General features: G+C 38.8%; 2 protein-coding genes, 1 long non-coding RNA gene and 1 other non-coding gene across 4 annotated transcripts; all 4 read right to left on the bottom strand.

Annotated features, from left to right (window-relative positions):
• Positions 1–11: 11 nt before the first annotated feature.
• On the bottom strand, positions 12–6,493 carry LOC109059423 (SPRY domain-containing SOCS box protein 3-like). The gene is made up of 7 exons (XM_019076626.2): positions 6,337–6,493; positions 4,777–4,923; positions 3,499–3,676; positions 3,224–3,411; positions 2,705–2,807; positions 2,462–2,587; positions 12–1,606 (listed from the first exon to the last, which is right to left on the bottom strand). Exons 2-7 carry the CDS (start codon positions 4,900–4,902, stop codon positions 1,251–1,253), a joined length of 1,077 nt encoding a protein of 358 aa, XP_018932171.2. The 5' UTR covers positions 4,903–4,923; positions 6,337–6,493; the 3' UTR covers positions 12–1,250.
• A 1,989-nt stretch (positions 6,494–8,482) lies between these two features.
• Positions 8,483–13,550, bottom strand: LOC109047364 (V-type proton ATPase 16 kDa proteolipid subunit-like). Its single transcript, XM_042720510.1, has 3 exons — positions 13,273–13,550; positions 9,929–10,112; positions 8,483–9,216 (listed from the first exon to the last, which is right to left on the bottom strand). The coding sequence occupies exons 1-3, from the start codon at positions 13,343–13,345 to the stop codon at positions 9,009–9,011; spliced, it is 465 nt and encodes a 154-aa protein (XP_042576444.1). The 5' UTR covers positions 13,346–13,550; the 3' UTR covers positions 8,483–9,008.
• A 1,615-nt stretch (positions 13,551–15,165) lies between these two features.
• Positions 15,166–15,237, bottom strand: trnac-gca. Its single transcript has one exon. It is a non-coding gene; the product is annotated as a tRNA-Cys (tRNA).
• Positions 15,238–15,378: 141 nt separating this feature from the next.
• On the bottom strand, positions 15,379–16,878 carry LOC122136569. Its single transcript, XR_006154234.1, has 3 exons — positions 16,672–16,878; positions 16,062–16,375; positions 15,379–15,762 (listed from the first exon to the last, which is right to left on the bottom strand). It is a non-coding gene; the product is annotated as an uncharacterized LOC122136569 (long non-coding RNA).
• Positions 16,879–17,124: the final 246 nt, after the last annotated feature.

Below are 17,124 nucleotides of genomic sequence, written 5' to 3'. Positions count from 1 at the left end.
CAACTATATGATTGATTTTTGGAAACCTTTATTATTAAGATCTCATAAAGAACAACAAACAAAAGCATATTCAGCCCCCTTTTTAATGCATATATAATTTTCCATATATTTTTTGTCTTGGCTCATATAAAAGGCCATGCTTACTGTATGGTGTAGAAGCGAAAGAAGGAAGAGAGAAGACAGAGAACGAGCTCTCATTCACTTAGGACATACAATATGCGTAGAACACAGCATAGGGACCTGTGTATATTTCTACATACATACAATAAGCGCAAAAAGTGCTTTATGCATAACAAAATCATGACTTGCTTTTATAAACAATGAATTACAAAATCTGCCATATAAACCCTTATATGAATTCAGTATGAACCTCACGTAGAGATGTTGCACAGACTGAACATGAATCAGCCTCCACTTTGCATCAGTCAGTTCGACAACTGCAGCAAGGTATTTCCAGAGAAACAGAATTTCTACAGAAATACTGTGTTCAGATACACATAAACACACTTTGAGTGATAACTAGGGCCCAAAGTAATTCCTACAGACAAGAACTGTCAAAATACACAGGCATTTTCCTCACCATTTCAACATAATGGTATTTAAAACACATTTATGCAGACGATATTCATCATGACGCCACTGTTGTGTTGCTAAGTCCAAGTTGTTTGATAAAACAAGAATAGAGTAAAAACATACAATGATTGTTCAGACATGAAGAGAGAACAGACCTTGAGACTCTGAAGTGCTGAGACATGAATATGCATTATTTCATAAGAGATCAGGTAACTTTTTCTGCCCCCGAGTGACGGCAGTAGTGGAGAAATGTACAGTTCACTCAAGGTGTATCGTTTGGGTTTATTGTGTGAATGCAAACAGTGTGAGTGTTTGTCTGCGCTTCAGCTGGTGGAATGTTATTGTTCCCCACATCAGTTCATGAGGTTCACATCTTGCTTTTGTCTGAAGAACTGATGGTCTTCATTCCACTGGGAGTTCACGACATCATAAAAACTGACTACGAATACTGTTATATATATCCAAATGTCACCTGATGGAGCAAACTACCTTTAGAGGCTTGAAAGATGCAACTAGTAAAACAGGCTTGACTGACCTTGAAGTTACTCAGCCAGCCCTGTTATCTCCCGCTGTGATTGACAGCACATGTCCAGTGTTTATATATGTTGGTTTTTATATTTGTGGAGACATTTTCTGATGTGTGCATAATGATGCATAATGGACATGTACACGGAGACTCAGGTCCAGCGGCAACGTTTCCGCTGACAGGCCTCGGGGTCTGAGGAGCAGCCCTCAGAGTCACTGCCCGAGGAGGGTCCTGGCGGGGTGTGTGTGTTCGAGTGCGTGTGCATATGATCCAGGCTTAGCACCCATCCCAGCTTGGAGTGAAGAAGGTGTCTGAGGCCGGGCGGCAGGGGCAGGACTCGGAGAGCATCGACTCCAGACGGGAGCAGCTTGCGGAGTCGTGAGCAACACAGGTACTGTAGAGAGGTGGGAGCGGAGACCGAGCGAATCACCTTCATGCTGCTTTTGGCCGCGGTGGAACACGCCATCGGAAAAACATGCTTATTCTTCATCTCTGTAGCTGCGACACCTGCCACACACACAACAGACAGGATAAATGTTTTTAAATGAATGTTAAATGTTATTAAATGAGTGTTTTAACTGTGATAAACCTGCTCTCCAGCTGTGGGATAGTTCTTTAGTGTCTGTTCTCTCAAAACTAGGAATGCACAATTACAGATTTTTACACAGGACTAGTACCTGGGTTGTTTGAACAACTACTAGTTATAGCCTTGTGTATTCATGTTCACCAGACATGGATAGGACGTCTCTTATGGATATAGGAGCGCGAAGCACAGTCTAACTAGGTAACAGTAACTGACAAATATCAAAATAAATAAGTGGAAAAACTATAAACTTGTGTGATAATTCATAGTTGTTACCCAAAAAATAAATACATTATGCACGCTTACAGCATGCGATTGGATTTATTCAGAAATATATGATATTTAGGCAAAATAAGAAAAATGTGTACATCTTCTTTATTCTGTTCAAAAGTTTTCACCCCCAGCTCTTAATGCATGATTTTCCTTCTAGAAAATGAACAATAATATGCATTTTGTATGATCCCTCTTATTTTGGTAAAAATAATTAACATTTTGCAGATTCTGCAAGGTGTATGTTAACTTTTGACTTTGTCTTCACACACAATAATAAGAAAAATAATATAAAACTGTCTCTTACTGTGAATTATCAAATCGTTATACATGTCAAAAACATGTTTGTCTGGTTACTAAAAACAACGAAAAACATTTTTTGCAAAAACATTCCTTTTACAAGAACATATCTGTTGATGTTAGAGAAACTGAGACATTTAAAATATGTATTATATTTTAAAAAACAACAAAGATAAAAGATTGCAGCTGAAAGAATTTTATCATCTTACCGATGCACTTGCGGTTTTTGTAGAAGGTGAGGGTGCCGTGCCAAGTGTCCAAGTGAACACCAATAATGGAACCCTGTCCAAAACGTGACGAAAAGCTCACTTTATCACCGTTATGATGTAACAGACCTGAGAAAAACACAAACACAAATTACATTAAAAACAATTCCTTCCACACAATGCTTTCATGTACAGTATAGCTGTTTGTGAACATAAGTATGTGTTTGTGAACCGAACTCGTTTTACCAGTGTATGACAGACCCCAGCTGTCTTCATCTTTACCCAGCAGGCTGCAGAATGTGTGTCTATATTTGTCCAGATTCACATCTGATGTGCCAATACCAACCATCTACATAAACACACACAGAGAATTCAACCGTTAAAGTTCAAACATCCTCACAGTCTTCAGTGTCATATGATCCTTCAGAAATCCTTCTAATATGCTGATTTGGTGCTCAAGAAACATTTATTATCAATGCTGAAAACAGTTCAGTGCTGCTTTTGAACTGCTGTGTACATTTCCATGCAATGTGACTCACATCCTGGAAAACTCAACTGATTCAGCAGCTCTCATCCTTATTAGCTGTATGCTGACAGTTATGCTTTAGTCTGCTGAATCAGCTACGATGCTAAAGTTTAATATCAGCCCTTTTTATACAAAATGCCCTAAATAAGAAAACTGCCCCCTTTTCACAAAAACCATACTGTAAATCACTACCACACTAAACATGCATGAAGACACACATCTGCACTTTTGTTTCTCACCATGTCTGTGCCGTAGACGGGGGAAGTCATTTTAATCTCCCAGAAGTGCTGCCCCTCTGAGAGCTCTTTGGAGCCGCGAATGGCTGCCGTTCCACAGCTATACTCCGAGTGGAAGCTCACTTTCCTGTTCTCACAGCTCAGCAGCGTGGCAGACGACCGGCTGCCCTCATCCCACACCCAGTCAAAATCTGACAAACAAGTAAAAAGCCAATAAGAGAACAAGTTTAAGCAGGATCAAGATAAAAGTCTTGTATCAATGTTGCATGTGGCACCACCTTGGTCGTCTTCTCCACAGTGGCAGTCTCGCAAGTGTGTGTAACCCCGGAGCCGTGGGTTACAGCTGAGCTCCATCTGTGAATCACAGCTGCAGTATGACTCTCCGGTTACAGGCACTGCGCTCGGAACCGCCGGGACAATGGCTGGATACTCGGCTTCAGAATCAGAGTCACTGTACTGCAAGACACATGCGTGCAAATTCAGATCTGACATAGCTGAGGTCCTTTTGGTCTGTCATTCATGCTTTTTTGAACGGAAATGACTCCTATGATGTTCGGCCTTTTCAAACTAAAAATTAAAGGAATAGTTCAACTAAAATGTAGATACATTTGTTTCATTATCCAAACAGATTTGGAGAAATTTAGCGTTACATTACGTGCTCAGCAATGAAGGGGTGGCATCAGAATGAGGGTCCAAACAGCTGATAATAAATATCACAATAATTAACAACAACAACAACAACATTCCTGTGCATCAATTAATGCAGTGGTTCTCAACCTCCAGTCCTCGGGACCCACTGCTCTGCACATTTTGTTTGTCTCCCTTATTTATCGCACCTGATTCAGATCATCAGCTCATTAGGAGAGAGATCCATGAACTGAACTGAGTGTGTCAGATTCAGAAACATTCAAAATGTGCAGAGCAGTGGGTCCCGAGGCCTGGAGTTGAGAACCACTGAATTAATGTCTTCTGAAGTGAAAGGCTACGTGGCCATCTTAACTAAAAAAATGAACAAATAATAATTAAACTATAAACTGTTGCTTCTGGCTAAAATATGAGTCCTCTATCCATAACATTGCTTTCTCCAGTTAAAAAGCCATCTTAACTGAATCAGTGAAGAAATATGCACAGATCATGCACCGTTTACAAGAGAAAACAGTCCAGAACAGTTCTAAACAAATATGTCTGTGGACATTGATGTGAGAGGACAACAGGGGATGGATATTTTCACTGGAGGAAGTGTTAAAAAGTCCTTAATAATTCCTATAAACATGCAGCTTTTCACTTCACAAGACTGGGAGTGGTGTGGATTACTTGTGATGTTTTTATCAACTGTTTGGACTCTCATTCTGACGGCACCCATTCACTGCGGAGGATCCATTGGTGAGCAAGTGCTGCAAAGCTACGTTTCTCCAAATCTGTTCTGATGAAGAAACAAACTCAGCCACATCTTGGATGGCTGGAGGGTGAGTACATTTTCAGAAAATCTTCAAATTTGGATGAATTATTCCTTTGATTGGGTGAATAATTCCTCTTTCCACATCATCCACACCCACCTGCTGGCGATCATAACCCCACTCGTCATTCTCGGAGGCAAGCACCAGCGCTCTAGCATCTGCATCCCGTCGGATTCCACTCCATACGTACCTCCATGCCCTGCTGTTTCTGCTCCGCCTCGACATGCCAACCAGGAGCCTCCGCACCTGTCAATCATAGAAAGAACAGTTGATTGTTATAGAGCGTAAACAGAGAGAACAGACAGTCCTACTGCAAACACAGCAAACACACTGTCACGTCAAATTCATTTCAACAGCGTTTTCACAATACACAATGTATCAAAGCAGCTTTACAGAAATATTTCAGACACATGTGACCCTGGACCACAAAACCAGTCATAAGTAGCACTGATATACAGTAGTCAACATTTGAAGTGGATCAAAAAAGTTCACCAAAGTTGGTTTTAGGTTTAAGGACAACTTTGGTGAAAGGTTTTGATCCACTTCAAATGTTGACTACTGTATTTGTAACTATATTTGTATAGCACTCGTATGTTTATAGCAATAGCCAAAAATACATTGTATGGGTCAAAATTACAGATTTTTCTTTTATGCCAAAAATCATTATGATGTTAAGTAAAGATCATGTTTCATGAAGATATTTTGTAAATTTCCTACCGTAAATAAATAAAAACTTAATTTTTAAATTAGTGTAATATGCATTGCTAAGAACTTCATTTAGACATCTTTAAAGGCTATTTTCTCAATAATTATATTTTTTGCACCCTCAGATTCCAGATTTTCAAACAGTTGTATCTCAGCCAAATATTGTCCTATCCTAACAAACCATACATCAATGGAAAGCTTATTTATGATGATGTATAACTTTCAATAAAAAAAAGACCCTTATGACTGGTTTTGTGGTCCAGTGTCACAAATGATAACTGTTACTTCAGAGATCTTTCAGTAATCACCATAAAAAATACGTGTGTGTTATAAACATAGCGTACCAAAATATTAGTTTTTAAGTAGCCATAAACTTTTTTTTAAGTCCCTACCACGTGTTTCACATTAAATCCTCAAATAATTCATAAAGAGACAAACGGATTGTCTCGTGTGTTTTTTATTAGAAACCCACAAAACTCACACTATAACGTTAGTGTATTTGGCGCGCGAAATGTAAACACTAGCTGGCAACACGCTCAGGTTAACTTCCAGAGATACATGCATGGAGTCATTCCAATACGCGTAGGCAGTCATTTGAGAGCAAGCTGATATGTCGGTATACTGTAGCTCCTAAAGATAGATTCCGGAAAAAAAGACATAACATGTTCTCTCTGCTAGGCCTCGCAGAAGGTGGTCAGCGAGAGCCAGGCACCTTGCAAGTCTGTACAGATGAAGGCTAATTCGCTTACAGAAGAGCAGAACGCCTGCAGTCATGCTAATACTATCGAATACTATTTGGATTTCAATATTTTCCCAGCTTAGTGATAATAATTGTAAGACAGTGCAACAGGCGTCGTCATATAACGTTATACGTGATCTCGGCGCTAACGGAGACTCGCGGACTTAGCAGGCGCTAACTTACATCCCGCCTCGGATAAGCGCAAGCACACTTACCTGTCTTTCAGGGGCACCACTGCGATCGCTGGAGTCTCGTATACCTGAAGGTTTTAGAATGACACCTTAATATATGTATCTGTAAAAGCTACCTGTCCACCAGCTAACTGTCACACTTTCCTGTGACCTACTTTCACGATAGACGTAAACAATACTTTAACAAGCCCCGCCCCCTCGGTTCAAACTCCATTGGTCAAGAATTCCAAGTAGGCGGGGTTTATTTTCTATCTTGCGTTACTACTGGTCTAGACAGCTGTCACTTAAATGTCAAACTGGTCCCAAGGCTTAAGGATACAGCCCTGTTCTGACGTCCACTCTTCCCCACGCAGTAGCGACAGTACATTGAGGCAGATGTTAAACCATCATTATTAATTAACTAGATTACTTTTGGGCTGTTTCAGTAAGACGAACAGATCTTTGCTGTGTTCTTTAACCGAACAGTTTAACAGACTGTTTCAGAACATTCTGCTACATGTTTTAGAACAATCTGTTGTCTACTCCTTCAACTTTGTTCATACCTACAGAAGTTAGACTTTGTTCATAAATCTTGAGGAAGCTCGGTGTTTTGTTCACGGAATACATAGGCCTGTGTGTCATGCCTGTTTGGATTTAGCTTCAATTCAAAAGGATTAATAATAATAATTATTATTATTATTGTTGTTGTTGCTGTTGTGTTTTATAAAAAAAATGAAACGTTATATAATTTCTGTATAATATACTTAAAGAAAAGTACATTTTAATTACTGTAATGAAAAAAAAAACATGATTTATGTCAAATCAAAAAAAAAAAATCAAGGACAATAAATAAACTTTTTTTGTGCTTAATTGTCATTTAAATAATGTCACTGTGTAAAAAAAATACAAATAAATGAAAAATCAAGTAAATCAGTGGTTCTCAACCACATTCCTGGAGGACCCCCATCACTGCACATTTTGCATGTCTCCTTAATCAAACACACCTGATTCAGGTCACCTGCTCATTAGTAGAGACTCACAGACTTGAAATGGGTGTGTCAGACAAAGGAGACATACAAAATGTGCAGTGACGGTGGTCCTCCAGGAATGTGGTTAATAACCACCTATTTAAATAATGTCACTGTGTAAAAAAAATACAAATAAATGAAAAATCACAGTAGGCTAATACATGTTGCTGTTATAATCAAATCCAGAAATCTTCATTTGTACAAAGAATTGGTCAAATTGTCTATTCTGTTGCTGATGTGATATACTAAACTAACTGTAATTTAGCTAGCACAGTCACTTTGTATTACAGATGGGACAATTACACGGTTTCTGGTCGTGATGTGCAGTTAGAGGTCTGGAGACTGAAGGAGTGCTGCTCTACAGCGCCCCCTTCCACCTGCTGTGGAGGCGTGCCTGTTTGGGGAAGTTTGGTTGAGGCTGCAATGCAGTGATCCAGACAACCAGATGGTAAGCTGTGGATTAATCCCTCATGCTGCAGTCGATTCGACTCTATGTGATGTGAGAGCTTCTTGATTATTAAATGTGTGGTTGCAGTTTCTGAATAATACTTCAGTGAGACACTCCTCAGATACCATTGTTCATGTTCACCAGTGATAGATGAATTTGCATACTTGGAAATCACAATAGGATGTAATTCGTGCACCTTAAATTGAAGGACATAACGTTACGGTCCAAGGATTGGCTTGCACTTTGACCCTCTGCAGTATATTTCCATTATCACATCACGTGTGTGTTTGAGTAAAAAGGAAACCGAGATTAGGTTGAGGAAGTTTTATTCGGAAACTGGACAAGCTGCGCTGGTGTTCACCCATGAATAAAACCAGAAACAGTATCAACTACAGATAAAACGCTACACGTCTGAAGAATGTCATGTTAAGAGTTAAAACACACACACACTCGCTCACAGGCACACATGTGCATCCATTCGTTTCACACACACTTAGTAAACTTGCACATTAATACCTTGATTAAGACAACGGTCTCAGTGGTAATCAATGATTACATACCCAAAGAAACTCCACAAATTTCCCACAGTGCAATTCACCTACCTATACAGATTTATATGTTTATATATAAAAAAACACACATACACAAAAAAAAAACAAACAATCACTCACTCACTCACGTACTTAGATAAACATGGTTTCAATAAAGACTTTGATCCATTTAACTGTTTAATGAACATCTCAAAATCTTCATAAATAATCAGCAGAAACAGAAACAAAGACAAACAGTAATAATTCCATCTTTTTTTACACTTAGGTCCTCAACATCAGTGTATGAATTCGAATGGTCCCAAAAGTGAGAAAACTAAACAACGGCTGATTTGTTCTTCAAATGAGAGTAAAATTATGACAAAATAAAAGAAGGATGACGAACAAGTGTAGCATAGGAGAAAGAGGGCATCTATTTAAACACACACACAGGACGAGAGCAATAGCTACACAGCGCATTTACAGGGGAACGCACACCAGGCTACTATACACAGAGAGGAAGTTCAATCACACATTCACTTGCAAACAGCACGCTCACGATACACGCATGCACGCAAAAATTCCTCTCATCGTTTCGGGTGGTGAAATTACTCAGTGTGTATCATTAGGAGGATGTTTGTGTTGGTGCTTGTGTGTGTGTGTGTGTGTGTGTGTGGTTGATGGTGGTTCATGTGTAAGAGATGATAAGAGCAATTAACCCTTGGTGGACAGGATAAGAGCGACAATAAGCCCGTAGAGCCCCAGAACCTCAGCGAAAATGAGGATAAGGATCATCCCCACGAACAGGCGAGGCTGCTGGGCTGTGCCCCTCACTCCTGCATCTCCCACGATACCGATGGCGAAGCCAGCTGCGAGACCACTCAGACCCACGCTCAGCCCCGCACCCAGGTGCAAGAAACTCCTAAACACAGAACATGCATAGTGTGACATCTTTTTTGTAACAGCATATTATGAAGACAATATAACAGACAACAATTGAGGTAAACATAAATAATAATAACACAAAGTAATATTAGTAACAACAATTTACAAAAAGAACAATACAGTTAAACCTCCATGTACAGATACATTAACAGTCTTTATATATTCTCATATAAAGTTGTAGGTATGCATATATATATATATAGTTATAGAACAGATCTATCTACCTACATGGATACAAAAAATTGATTTTGTAATAACAAAGAGTACATATTAATAAATACCCTATAATAATAATACCCAATTTAAGTAAAAAGTATATTTAATTGTTTATATACTCTTATTATCTATCAATTTTAATATAGTGTGAAATATTTAAATCCAAGTCAAAAAAATATAGAATTATTAAGATTTGTCTATTTTAATCAAATAAAAAATAAATAAATAAAACCCTTTCACCTCCATGTACAGATACAGTAAGAGCCTCTTTGGTTGTTTATATACTCTCACTACCTATAAACTCTAAAATAGTGTTATATCTAGACTAGTCATAACATATCAAACCCATAATATAGTCAGCTATTTAAATAACATTTCTCAGCCACCAATAAAATGTGGGCTTTTTATTTTTTTATGAGTGACTTGCAGGAAAATCCTAAGCAGACAAGACACAAGTGAAGAGCATGACTCACTTGAAGAGCGAGATATCGGCAGCCATGTTGTTGGCAATAAGTACAGCCACCACCAGGCCGTATATGGCAATGATACCCGCCATGACCACGGGAATGATGGACTTCATGATCAGCTCCGGCCGCATCACAGACATGGCAGCAATGCCTGTGCCACTCTTGGCCGTCCCATATGCAGCACCCAATGCTAAAAAGAAATGAAATGGCAATTAAAAAAGAGAGCGAGAACAAGAACAAAAAACCAACTAAAGAACAACCAACAAACACATGTCAAATAAAACAAAACAATAAATTAGTAAGATTTTTTTTAGGCGACACACAACAGACAAAACCATAATTTTGAGATTTTGCTCCCATATCTTGTTTTCTTTTAGACTAATGGAAAGAAAACATCCAAAATAAATGTTTTTATTTTATTACACTTTATCATCTTTAAATTTCAACAGTATTACATATATTTAATGGCTGTTTTCTCAAAATTGATTTTTTTTTCCTCCTGCACTGAGCCAGAAATCTAAAAATAATTATAACTCTAAAATAAACCAAAATTAAATCATTCCTATCTATATTGTGACGTTTTTTTACAGAGGGGTGTGTTTATTAGGGCTGGGTAAAAAATATTGATATCTCGATATTAATCGATTCTTAAATCCCAAGAAGTCTAGCCTGTTTGGCACGTCCCATCCAATAAATCACAATAAGCATTGTGCTTCTGTACTTTTAATATGAAACAAAGCCTCAGATTTCAAATTCAGTCCATTGTATTGCAGTATTCAAACAATAAATGCCGTTTTGTTGCTGTTTAATGTGTAGTGACAGATCTGTAGCGCCTCAGTTGAACAGACGCACGTGAACTGATCATCTCCTCCACATTAATACCAGCTTCAGCTCAAAATAAACATGAGTCATGACTAAACATCCGAAGGGAAGTTAAAAGAAAGAGTACAACTTTACAATCCGTATCCTGTCTCATGTAATCTCTCAATCAGTGTTTCAGCCGCGCAAAGACATCAATATAAAGTCACGTAACATCACATTTACCTCAGAAAAACATATTCGGTGTCATATTCAGTCAATTTTAACCTTCAATATTATATTAATGTAGTGCAAACCAACTCTTGTGTATATTTTACAGCATAAGTTGAGAGATTTTTTTTCCTTGAGAAAATTTCTTAACCAAATAACCAAACAAAAAAACAAAAAAATAAACAAATAATCAAATCAATAAAAGAACCCAAAACCTCAAGCTTGTGAATGAGTATCGAATTGAATCGGTGACATCTGTGTCAAAACCCAGCCCTAGTGTTTATAGGTCATTCACATGATTTAGATACACATTTGTTCCTAATCTTCTTTTCCTGACTGTGTTGACGGTGTTTTCTGAAAAGAGATATTCAAAATGCCTACTGTATAAACCTTCAATAATTTTGCATCTGCCTTTCTCTGATGTTCAGGAAATGTATTCAAATCCAGCCAATCAAACATGGACTACTTCCACAGTACTTTTTACCAACTACGGAAGTCGATGGCTACCGTCAGCTGTGTGGTTACCAACATTCTTCAAAATTTCTACAGAAGAAAGAAACTCAAAAGGGTTTGGAACAGGAGTAAATGATGACGGAACTTTCATTTTTGGTGAACTGTCCCTTTAATTAGATTAGATAACAAATAGCTAAAACATTTCAGAAAACTTACTGTCTGCTTTAAGATTAAGTGAAAGCTTTTTAACGTCTGCTGTCTGCTTTTGTGTGCGGAGCTGCTCACACAGATCTACTCGGAGTATGTCCTGTGTTCGTCTATAACTGTTTGGTTCGGCTCAGCTACTAAATCAGACATCAGGAGACTACAATGGACAGTCAGGACTGCTCAGAGGATTATTGGTGCACCCTTCCCATGGCAGTGTTAGTTTTCAGTGTGTATTAACGATCTTTGAGCAAATTTACTGTGCGATCTGAGTGGCTTTTTCTCTTTTGTGAACAAATTGTCACTTCTAAAAATCTAATGTGAATACAGATGACAATAGTCAGTGGAGGTTAACACTAACCAAAACCATGGTTGACTGGTTCTAGCTGGTCATCCAGCCTGGTCAAAGCATAGTCAGTGGAGGTTGGTAAAGGACAAATGAAATGTTAAAAAAAAAAGCTAAAACCCGCCTAAACTGGTTGACTGGTTCTAGCTGGTCATCCAGCCTGGTCAAAGCTGGTCAGAAGGCTGGTTTTAGAGGGGTTTTGACCACTTCCTTAGCTGGTCAGACTGGGAGACCAGCTTAAACCAGCTTTTTCAGCAGGATAGAATAATCGTTATTAATAATCGTGATTATAATTTTAATAAAAATAATCGTGATTATCAGTTGAACCATTATCGTGCAGCCCTACTCGATACTGTTATTTATAATTTATGGTAACCTCTCTTTATTATTAGTGTTTCTATGTCATGCATGCCTGCACTATGTCTGCACTCTCTGTTCTGAAGCTCCTGACACCAACACACTTGGCAGTAACGCTCTTTCTGATCACGAACCTATTCATCCGTGGTGTCTTGCTTTAAAGACTTTAAAGGCAAGGTCAGCAAAGCATGCATGCAGTCGCCAACCGCTTTCGTTCTCCATCACATGACTACTGAAGCCAGTCCCTTTCGTTTGCAGGAAGCGAGCGAGGAGTTGCGTCAAATGCATTTGGATGTGTCCTGGAGTGAGGCACGATGCGCTGAGACGGCACTTTAACATCTATTACATGCCAAGACGTCTGAGTAACGCTACAGACAATACATGCGTCTCTGAGATAAACAGTCAAACCGACAAGGACGTTTTTGTCTGTTTTAGAAATGGGCTGTCGTATTAGATAACGCAAACCTGTTTATGATAATTAAGGAACGCATTTTGCCTGGAGCTGAAGAAAATCAATGGCATTTAATCGGATATCAGACGACGCTACAGTTACAGTCTAGACCATCACACACAGGATATGCGATCATAAGAATCTGACGTTCTTCCAAATAAATAAATAAATAAATATAAAAATCAATCTGACGTTCTTCCAGCCATAGAGGGCATTAAATAAATGTCGTCCTTGCGCAAACATTAAAACAGGAGCTCATCCGACACGACTGCGTCTTAAGTTTAGCACGCAGGGTTCAGTGAGCCCTAACAATGAAGGAAATAATGAAACGAAATAAATAATTAATAGGCATTACGTCAACCGAGACGTCATGTGCCTTGATGGAAACCTTCGCGTCCCGTCTCCTACTACAGGTACACGGCTCGGCGAGCGTCGCATACACCTAGACACCTAATAAAGCATTCAAAGTGCCGGACGCTCAGTTTAAGGGTGAATGGACAGGTCTCTTACCGCTGAACACCATTGCTGCCGAGGCACCCATCACTGCGAAGAAGGGAGCGTACTGGGGGCTCTGGGCGGACATTCTTCCTGCGCGTTCAGACACCTACAACTAAACACAGAGAGGGAGGAAGGCTTCAGTCAGGGAGGTTTAGGCTCTAGAGAAGCTCTTTTCTAAGCTGACAGGTCTTGTAGGAGCAGGAGCGGAGTGCAAGAGACGGTCACGGATCCGACAGGAGCTCGATCGCCGGCGGAGAGGAAGAAAATGGCGAAATGGAGAGAGTCACATGATCAAACATAAGCGCAGGGTCCGTTTCCGCTTCTCCGAAAATGACTTATGATTACGCAACGTATTTATTTCTAGGATTTTGTAATGACTGGCTGCCACGGGATCTCAGAGAGGATTTTTAGACGTTCTAGTAGAATTGGATACACGTTATTAGTTTTGTGTGAGCATTGGGTGGATTCGTCGATTGAACGACACCCCTGTTTTATTGTTGATTTGGTATGTTCCATTGCAGGCTCCCACTACGATCTTTGAATGCGTTCACTGATCATCACAGAAATATATAGACTTTTTAACCAGTTGTTTATCTGGTAGAACTGGTTTCATTCTTTAAAAACCGACAGATGTTGCCCACATATTAAATGGATAAGTTTAGATCTGTTATGGTAGTAACCATTTTGCGAACAAGGTTGTGAAAGTGCAGGATAAAACACATATAGACACATAAAAAGGCCATTCTATTTATAAAAGCTTAAAATCCAATAGACCAGTTTTCTAAGTGCATTTACTACAGCTGTTTGTAGACCTCCATTAATAAAACTGGAAAAAAAAAATATATATATAGTTTTACTGAAGCATTGAAATATCAATGAAACGTTGAAGAGAGGTTGTTTTAACAGTGCATGTGGAGGTTGTATTATGTGTACATTGTCATGTGCTTAGTCTCATGACTTGGAGCTGGAGAGTCCAGAGGGGAAGTGACTTTATGTTACTCACTCTCGGGCACAGGCGTATGCAGACAAGTCTAATATTACAATTTCTGAATTGTTCTGTAATGTGTGTGAACTTCCCTTTTAGTTGTGTGATACTGAAAGTATTCCTTCCTCTGCATGCTGCATGCACCTGAGATCATACCACCCACATTTTACACAGTTACTATAGAACAGATAAAGAAGAGTGAAGCGAATCCGGGAAAGGACCATGCATTCTTGTGTATACACCATATAGGCTACTTTATATATTTATGTATACTAAAACAGACATTGCCAGATGCATTGTGGGAAAATATTTCTAAATATTTCACAAATATTTCTAGGAACTATAGAGGTCCATAATACAGTAGGCTATTACATCTATAAAAAAGAACACACCAGTTTTCGAAATATTAAAATATGTAATGCTTTGATAATAAAAGTAAACTAGGGCTTTTAAATGAACTGTTCCCTCCTGCTGGAATGACCTGCCCAACTCTATCCCATCAACCCAATCACTAACCAACTCCAATAAAAACACACCCCTTCCAACTTTATTTAAAAAATACCACTCTTAGACTTGCACTCTATTTACTGCAATTCTATTCTGTTTTCTTTTTTATTTATTATATAGTTAAAAATAATGTATGTGGTGCCGTTGGATGTCGCTGTAATTCTTCATATTTCTTTTTTTTTCTTGTCTACGTGGCACTCTCTCATCTGCTGTCCCATACTGCTCCCTATTGGTTATCTGTGTCCGGCATCGCTGAAAACCAAACCCATCACTTGACTGAAGTCTAAATATGTCTTCATTTTCGTTTGTCAGTCTCGTCCGGTAGTGTTACAAGGGCGGAAGGCTCGTTTGCTCGCGTGATGATAACGGATATGCAATTATATTACGCATATGTATTTTCTCAAAACAACTGTAGGGGGCACCCGGATTTGAACCGGGGACCTCTTGATCTGCAGTCAAATGCTCTACCACTGAGCTATACCCCCTAGCCGAGATCATACACCACTTAGTGGCAACTTATTATATATATATTATCCACAAAATATCATAAACTAATATTTCTGTAGACTGTTTGATGATCAGTTTAATACGTTCATGATATGAATGATTCCACACAAAAGGCAGTGTCATCCTCACAAAGGCTCTTTATCTTGAAAATCAGTTATTCATGAACATCCTTTGACAAAATACATGAATTTGATAACCATTACACTGGGAGTTTGTAAACAGTTATTTGCAGAAATTCTACACGGAGGAACAGAAAAGGAAAAAGAATAGCCAGACATCCATAGATCTTGGGGTTTAGTGTTTCAGTCTGTTTGGGGGAAAAATACATTTGAACAGAGTCTCCTAAATGAAAGGGGAGGAACAGCAGTGTGGTGTAGGTTTTGTGTCAGCTGCTATGCTATAGGAACAGTGTCTGTGTGACACAGAGATATGGGTGAGTCTCATCTTGTGAGTGTATCCTCATCAGTAAATTCACATCCTGATCCCCTTCACAGAGCTTCTTCCTGCAACAACACGTAGTGCAAATATGAGCACAACTACATGATCAGGCACACCTTAGAAAGAGGCCTAGTAACATTCTCAACATTATGTATTGAGCTAATTTTTATTTTTATTTTTTTGCAGCAGGGTTAAGCACATTTTGAAAAAAGGCTTCATCATTAATTTGTATTATTTAACCATAACCAAAACCTGCCTTAATTACTGCATTTTCAAAATCATCAAGTACATTTGACATAAACAACACAGGGAATGCTATTTGTCTCGATGAAATGTAAAACATATACAATGATCCATCGCCAACCTCTGAGCTCAGATCTCTCCGGTGAGTCTCGCGCCCGCTCTCACGGCGGCGCACCGGTGAAGCTGCCGTGGTCAGAGCACGTAGATGATGTAGGACAGGAACACAAGGCCGATGATGGCGAAGAACATCAACAGCAGCACATCCAGCATGATGCTCGCAGAGCAGCGGGTCCAGGAGATGCGCAGGATGCTCGGTGTCCTCCTCCTCCCTTCTAGAAAGTGCAGCCGGCAGGAAATGGGGCCAAGCGCTGGAAATGGGATTCTTCCACTTTTGTAGCGTGCACACTTGGCTTATTCGGAGCAAACCTGGCTGTACTATACGGAAAGATGAAGGCAACTACATAATTAAAAAAGTAAATAAATAAATAACCCGTCATATTTTATATGGGACCTTTAGAATTTGAGTGATTATCAGGGATAAGGGATTAAATTAGTAAGACAATTGCGTTAAATTTGAAAGTTGAAAGGGACGTGTCTGATTCTCAGAAATTTTGACTTTAAATGCACGTTTGGATGGAGAATCACACTGTAAAAAAACGCAACTTCATATTTAACGAAACCTTTTGAGTCTCAAATACTTAAAAATGCTATTTTCTTGAAACTAGGCCTACATAAAAACCCTTGTCAGGCCAACAAAATCAGCCCAAGTGTCGTCCCAACTAGACGAGCACAGATGTCTGATCAAAGAACTTCATACAGTGCTGCCAACTAATTTTCATGAGAGTTGCTAAAGGAAGGTCGATTTGTTGCTACAAGTTGCTAAATGACGTTGTGATGTCATTACGTGATGACGTCATTACGACACAAACTTGTCACTGCATCAAATCTCAGCAACAATGATTTTTTTAATAAAAATTGTATAGATAATGTTATATATGTTAATTTTGATTGTTCGTAAAATACTGCATAATATATTCAAATATAAATGTATTTCTAAATGCAACACTGAATTATTGAACACTTACACATTTTTGAAGAATTACAATAAGTTTTTCTTATTAGCTAGTAAACTAGTAAAACCACACATTCTGAACAGTTCTACTTTTAAGCAGTGTATTAGTAAT

This window comes from Cyprinus carpio, chromosome B3 (genome assembly GCF_018340385.1).
Source record: "Cyprinus carpio isolate SPL01 chromosome B3, ASM1834038v1, whole genome shotgun sequence".
NCBI lineage: Eukaryota > Metazoa > Chordata > Actinopteri > Cypriniformes > Cyprinidae > Cyprinus > Cyprinus carpio.
Note: the sequence above shows the minus strand (reverse complement) of the source record. Positions and strands in the feature narration are given on the sequence as shown.

Bases quoted from the DNA above. Each gene is read 5' to 3' on its own strand.
- LOC109047364 (XM_042720510.1), bottom strand. From the start codon at position 13,345: ATGTCCGCCCAGAGCCCCCAGTACGCTCCCTTCTTCGCAGTGATGGGT. The intron at 10,113-13,272 runs GTAAGAGACCTG...ATTTCTTTTTAG, and splicing joins GGCAGCAATGGTGTTCAGCG to CATTGGGTGCTGCATATGGG. The intron at 9,217-9,928 runs GTGAGTCATGCT...TTCTGTGTTTAG, and splicing joins GCCGATATCTCGCTCTTCAA to GAGTTTCTTGCACCTGGGTG.
- LOC109059423 (XM_019076626.2), bottom strand. From the start codon at position 4,902: ATGTCGAGGCGGAGCAGAAACAGCAGGGCATGGAGGTACGTATGGAGT. The intron at 3,412-3,498 runs GTGGTGCCACAT...CTTGTTTGTCAG, and splicing joins CTGTGGAGAAGACGACCAAG to ATTTTGACTGGGTGTGGGAT. The intron at 2,808-3,223 runs GTGAGAAACAAA...GTGTTTATGTAG, and splicing joins CCGTCTACGGCACAGACATG to ATGGTTGGTATTGGCACATC.